Genomic DNA, 6,407 nt, shown 5'->3' with positions numbered 1-6,407 from the left:
GTTAAGTTGTGGAATTGTCTATCTTAGTCTTAGCCTTAATCTTAGTCTTAGTCTTAGTATTATCATAAATGCGAAAGTTTAGATGGATGGATGAATGTTTGTTAGCGTTTGTAGCCTAAACGGCTGAACGGATCTTGATGGAATTTCGCATAGATGTACAGGATAGTTTGGAAGAACACATAGGCTACTCAATTTTGTTTTTTTTTAATTCCCCGCGGACGGAGTCGCGGGCTAAAGTTAGTTAGAAATAAATCCAATTGAAACCAAAATAGTTAAACTCTTCAAGGGATAACATCAGGTTTAAATGAAATTCTAACAATTTAAAAGTGTGTTTATTAATTATAATTAATATTTACTTCACAATAAGTATCGCTGTGCTTAATAATACTATAATTATAGAACTAGTCATAGAACCGGCACTGGAATAGTATCCAATTCGTCTCGTCGTTCTATCCATTTCAAGTAGACAGTCGACAATTTCCTCATTGTTAGGAATGATTTGCTCAGCGGGTAGCAGGAATCCGTATTCACCGACATCTCGTAATTCAAACAGATACACTATTGGTATCTTAGCAACGCCTTTAACCCAATCGAAACTCGAACCGCTGACTTCGTCTGAAATATTTGATATGCAATTCAAATTCAAAGTCTTTGATATTTTAATTATTGTCACGATAGGAAAATTATGAGTTTTGTGTCTAAATTGAAGTTTTTTTACGAAGATATTGTTACCATCTTACATTGGACATAGTTACTGGATATGCTACACATGGTCGTCACTAATTCTATTGAGTTACCTTGTCTAATAGTAATGATATATCATCGAAGGTCATTATTATCCGTCCCGACAAAACATAGATTATATAAATCCATATTAAAAAATATAGATAAATTTTAATCTATAAAGACTCCGAATTTATGAAACAATATTGAATGTTAGTAAATGTAATCCACGATTACAAAATGATTTACATACAAGATATGTACAAATTGCCTTGACATCAGTCTAACGGGTAAAGTCCCGAAGAATTAATTCACCTAACACAATACAAAAATCAGGAAAATATTCAAACTTTAATTTGCAGATCCTTGATTGACGAAATGTAAATAAAAACACTTACATAAAATATCAGCTGATGTTCCAACGGTATACCGTGTACCGTGTCTTTCAGTTAGCTTGTCAGCACCACGGATAGCAATTTCGAACTGCAACAATTTAAAATTTGATGTATTACTATTGAAAATATCATTATAATACTCGAGATTTATGATTATAATGTTGGAGCAACTCCTAATGATTTCCGTAAATGTATTAAGCGAGGCGAAATATTTAAAATAATTGACAATACGATTGTTTTCCTTTCTTACCATGTCCGCGTAATTTTCTGCTTCTAGGACCTGGCTACCAGAAGCATGGCTATAGGGAACAAGGACCATTTGAGAATAAGAATGGAAAGCGAAATAGTAAATGAAGTTTCCAGTCTGCTTTAGAGTAAGAACGTAGTTGGATATCGCTTGTGTCTCAGATTCAGATCCCGCTGAGGGACCGGCGAATGTCTGCATGCATGGATCAGAAGAAGCACCGGTGGCTGAAATAAAAAAAAATTGTATCTACAATCGTATTTATATTATAAATGCGAAAGTTTATACAAAAGGATAATTATTAGTGATTGTAGCTTAAAATGCTGAACGGATATCGAGGAAATTTGGCATAGATTATAGAGGAACACATCGGTTAGTTACTTTTTTTTATTTCCACGAGAACGTAGTCGCGTCCGACAATGTATCTATAATCTAAATAATGTATGTATAGTATTAATCTGTAATCGTCTGAATAACTGATTGATATATTGTTAGGCTATAACGAACCCGCTAGAATCCGATCTTTGCTAACTCAAATAGTGTTCATAGAATTCGATTCCATATGATTGGCATTATTCATAGAAAAAATTCCCATTAAGTTAACCTTTTTGTGACAAAAAAGAAGTACTTACTCATCCAAAGGAAATTAAAATTCCGGTTGAGGTCTATGCCATTGCTCAAGTCATTGGCAACATTCGTACAATTTACATAGTTAACTGTGTTCCGGTTCTTTCTCCACATTCGGTCCTGTTAACAGAAATATAAAATTTATATTAAGAACCTCTTTTGTGTTATTAACATTAAAACTAAAATACTTACATCTGAAAAGGTGTAAACATATCCATCAGGGTTTACGACCGGAAATATATGCCAAACAAATGTTTCTGCTAAATTTCGCACATCAGTGTTGGTGCTGGTTAAGAATTCTTTAATAATCCAAGTGACCGTAGCCGGGGAAATCCATTCACGAGAGTGTATACCACCTTCTATCATCGCAATAAGTGGTGCGTCTCCTCGTTGACCAGGTTTAAAATCGATTATAACACCTTTGATTTGACGTCTTTCTGTTGAAAATCCTATCGAAGCTGGAGTGACAATATTAGGGTAGCTCTCTGCTAGCTCATCGAGCCAGCTGTGGATTTCTTGTAGTGTGTGATATCTTGTCCAGCTAAGAGACCCGAGACTGTTGCTACGATCGATCTGTCCATGAGGTTTTAATTGGTCGTCGATTAATCTAAAAATGAAAATTCCTAGTTAATTTAATGTAAATGTAATTTAGTCAACTGTATTGTTTTCTATCCGTATTCTACTGTCGCTTCAAGCATAACATCTAGTCGATCATCAGACATGTCAACTTATTTCATATGCCTTATAGACAATATCTAAATGAGACTGGGAACTCAAATAGCTTAACCCTGACTTCAAATCTTCATAACTTGCAATTAGAGAAATTAAAGAGTGACTTACTTTTGTACATTGCTAATGCTGACAACTGGATTCAATCCGACTGTCTTGCAGTAACCTACGAATTCATCGTCCTTATTTGGTGGCACCATAATCCTGACGTTGCTACCAACAGCAATAACATCCGTCCAGTATTCATATCCATCCTTTCTTAAATCACTTAAAATCTGAACATGGAAATCGGTTGTTGGAACTACATTATACACTTTATAGTTTTCATAACTCTTATATGAACTAACAATTACGCAACCACATAATATTAATAAACAACTTAACCTCATTTTAGCTACGCGTGCACTATATTAAAACAATCATAAACAAAAATATAGAAATTGTATCATATCTTATCAAAAGCATTGAAGATTATTTGTTATCTAAAATATATTTGTGATACGTAATAAATTTAATCTATGGATTATAATCTAAGGTATTAAATATGGATAGAATTATCTACAACTAGTGCACCGAAATCTATAAAGGTCAAATCCTTTTGATTACTTAATTACTCTTTCATAAATTAAGGCCTCATAGCCTACACACTGTTTGCTAACGCCATCTAGTATCAAAGACATGGATTAATTACATTGATATCAGATGTACAAAATGAACAATATGAATTCAGATGAACAGATAAAAAAAGATGTAAATTATTACAGTTGATTATATAGGGGAAGATAAAAGGAAAAAGGAATCCAGGAAGAAGACATACATCTTGGCTTAAAAATTTTGTGCCAGTAGTATAATAAAAGCACACGTTCCTAATTTAAAGCAGCAGTATCGAAGGTTCAGGGTGCCATAATGGTTTCTAACCTCCGATAGCAGATGGCACTCGAAGAAGAAGAATCAGATGAACTAACATTTGCAAAACAGCTTGTTTTATAAAAATCAAAATAAGAAAATAAAAAGAAGGAAACGAGTTATCTTAGTTAATTTTTAATTTACAAATAATTTAACAAAAAATGATAATACAATTAAAGATAGTGAAGAAATCAGGGTATTAGTCCCTGAATAATAATAACCCAATCTCCTAGTCGTTCTATCAATTTCTAATAGAGCGTCCATAATTTCTAGATTATTAGGGATAATTTGACTTGCTGGTAGAAGAAATCCATACTCGCCGAGGTCCCTCAACTCGATGAGAAATGAAACTGGAACATCTGTTACGTTCTTTACCCAATCAAAGCTTGTACCACTCATTGGATCTAAAAAGAGAATAACAATTAAGAAAAATACATATGGGACTTGTGACTGCAAACTGAACTCAAATTCTATTATTACTCCTGTCTTTATTATGTGCATCTTTTTTTCTTTTGTCTTTCCAATGCAGATCTTCAAATTGTCCTTTTTGTTTTATTTTTAACTACTAATAAGTATACTTACACATGATGTCAGCGGAAACTCCAACTCTGTATACTGTTCCAAATCTTTCCTTTAATTTTTCAGCACCTCTCACTGCAATTTCGTACTGTAAGTTAAAAAAAAACAATTGTGATATGCCATACTCATTCTATGGTTGTTATTAAATAGATTTTTGTAGATACAGTCCAAATCTCCCAGCTGATGGTTATTTCAAACCTACATGTCATTATTTTCGTAATATAGGCTCTCAAAATTGTACTCTGTGCTTTTATTAAATAGACATCCATCAAATTGTTTGTACTAACCATATCTGCATAATTTGTTAAGTTAGCAGATTCTTCAGCAGTAATGTGACTGTACGGGACTACAATCAATTGAGTAAATGAATGAAGACCGAAGTAATAAATAAGTCTTCCTTGATTGTTTAGCGTCATTACATAATCAGCGACAGCCCTAGCCTCTGGTTCTGAGAACGGAGATGGTCCAGCAAATGTATTGGTGCAAGGGTTGTCAGACGCTCCGATTTCTGAATTAAAGAAAACAAGTATTATACGCTATTCTTACAATAAAATTAAATACCTTGATAAAATGTAATACTAAATTGAATTATTTAATTCAATACTATTTGTAAAGCTTTTTGAATTTACCCATCCATGCGAAATCAAAGTTTCTATTGAGATCGACTCCATTACTCATATCGTCATCCACACCGGTTGAAGCGCACGAGGTGAAGTTTCGTGTACTGCGATTCTTTCTCCACATTCTATGCTGAAAATGATATTTTAAAAAATGAAGTATAAATGCCAAAATATAACCAACATATAGATGTTATGACTCCTAATACAGCGGTTGTGAAACTGCTGAACATACAATCATAATTTTACTATCATTCTATGCATGATCCTGCTTAAAAACGCTATAATTTTTATAGGCATTCATTTCATTTTGTATACTTTATAACAATGATTTCTTACCGTTGTAAAAGTATAAACATATCCATCAGGATTGACAACTGGGAAAATATGCCATTCAATATTTTCAGCTAACGCTCGCATTTCAGGATCGGTACTAGTTAAAAATTCTTTTATAATCCATGTCGCAGTAGCTGGTACTATCCACTCTCTCGCATGAAGTGTACCTTCTATCATACCGATTAATGAATTATTTCTATTCGAGTTATAATTGATCTTGACTCCTTTAATTTCTCGGTTTTCAACAGATCGTCCCATCACTACGGTTGTCACAATATTGGGATAACTAACTTGTAGTTGATCAAGCCAGTTGTATATTTCTTCGAGTGTATGGTATCTATCCCAATTGAATGATAGAAAACTGGTGCTTCTATCTGAACGACTTGCTGGTTTCAGTTGATCATCTATAACCCTTGAAGAATTAAAACCATTAAAATATGCGTTAGCTTATGTAGTTTTAATTATTTGTTAGATCAGAAGAATTACAGATAAGTTGTTCTTTTACAATAACATTGTTTGGTGCAATAAAAATATAATAAGAAAGTACTTACCGCTGTAAATCAGCTATAATTTCTTTATACTTAATATCGTTTCTCTTCATAGTATCTTCAAACTGCTGATATTTTTCCGGTGCTACTGTTATCCGAACTCCATCACTTACATCGAACTGATCCAACCAAAATTCACCAATTCCTTGCGTTTGTATACTCTTCACAATTTCTCTCTCGTTTTCATTATTTGGAATTACTTTGTACACTCTATGACCGTTAAAAGTAATTTTACTAGTATTTACAAAAGTAGTTACTAATAAAACAATAGTTATTTTTAAAAACATTGTGAAATATTTTAAAGACCTATCTATATGAAGGTTACTATAAATTTGCAAGTTTTATTGAGTTATAATCATAATCGACGGCTACGAATCTAATCTTGTCTGTGAAAGATAAAATAATTACAATGATGGAGTATTCATTAAAATATTATAAGTGACTAACAATGACATGCTATTTATGATTGATTATGGTCTATATATTTTTGTTTTTCATACGGGAGGGGAATAAACGAGCGATAGGAAAACTGAGGCTTGCAAAACCTTCGAGATGTTTTACAAAAAGCATAGCTTAGCCTTTAAATATTGTAATTTTAGCAAGAAGAAATCAACAAACTTTTTGAAATGTCTTAATTATAAATCGGGTTAATACCGTTCGACGTAAAAGTACAGTAGAACCTCGATAAGTTAGCCCAAGGGAA

General features: G+C 32.8%; 2 protein-coding genes across 2 annotated transcripts; both read right to left on the bottom strand.

Annotated features, from left to right (window-relative positions):
- Positions 1-322: 322 nt before the first annotated feature.
- On the bottom strand, positions 323-3,133 carry LOC106101000 (zinc carboxypeptidase-like). The gene is made up of 6 exons (XM_013280068.1): positions 2,830-3,133; positions 2,182-2,596; positions 1,995-2,109; positions 1,369-1,589; positions 1,122-1,206; positions 323-615 (listed from the first exon to the last, which is right to left on the bottom strand). The coding sequence occupies exons 1-6, from the start codon at positions 3,105-3,107 to the stop codon at positions 353-355; spliced, it is 1,377 nt and encodes a 458-aa protein (XP_013135522.1). The 5' UTR covers positions 3,108-3,133; the 3' UTR covers positions 323-352.
- Positions 3,134-3,746: 613 nt separating this feature from the next.
- On the bottom strand, positions 3,747-6,033 carry LOC106101005 (zinc carboxypeptidase-like). The gene is made up of 6 exons (XM_013280073.1): positions 5,708-6,033; positions 5,160-5,568; positions 4,833-4,953; positions 4,491-4,711; positions 4,207-4,291; positions 3,747-4,028 (listed from the first exon to the last, which is right to left on the bottom strand). Exons 1-6 carry the CDS (start codon positions 5,989-5,991, stop codon positions 3,760-3,762), a joined length of 1,389 nt encoding a protein of 462 aa, XP_013135527.1. The 5' UTR covers positions 5,992-6,033; the 3' UTR covers positions 3,747-3,759.
- Positions 6,034-6,407: the final 374 nt, after the last annotated feature.

Source organism: Papilio polytes, unplaced genomic scaffold (assembly GCF_000836215.1).
Source record: "Papilio polytes unplaced genomic scaffold, Ppol_1.0 DF824024.1, whole genome shotgun sequence".
Taxonomy (NCBI): Eukaryota; Metazoa; Arthropoda; class Insecta; order Lepidoptera; family Papilionidae; genus Papilio; species Papilio polytes.
Note: the sequence above shows the minus strand (reverse complement) of the source record. Positions and strands in the feature narration are given on the sequence as shown.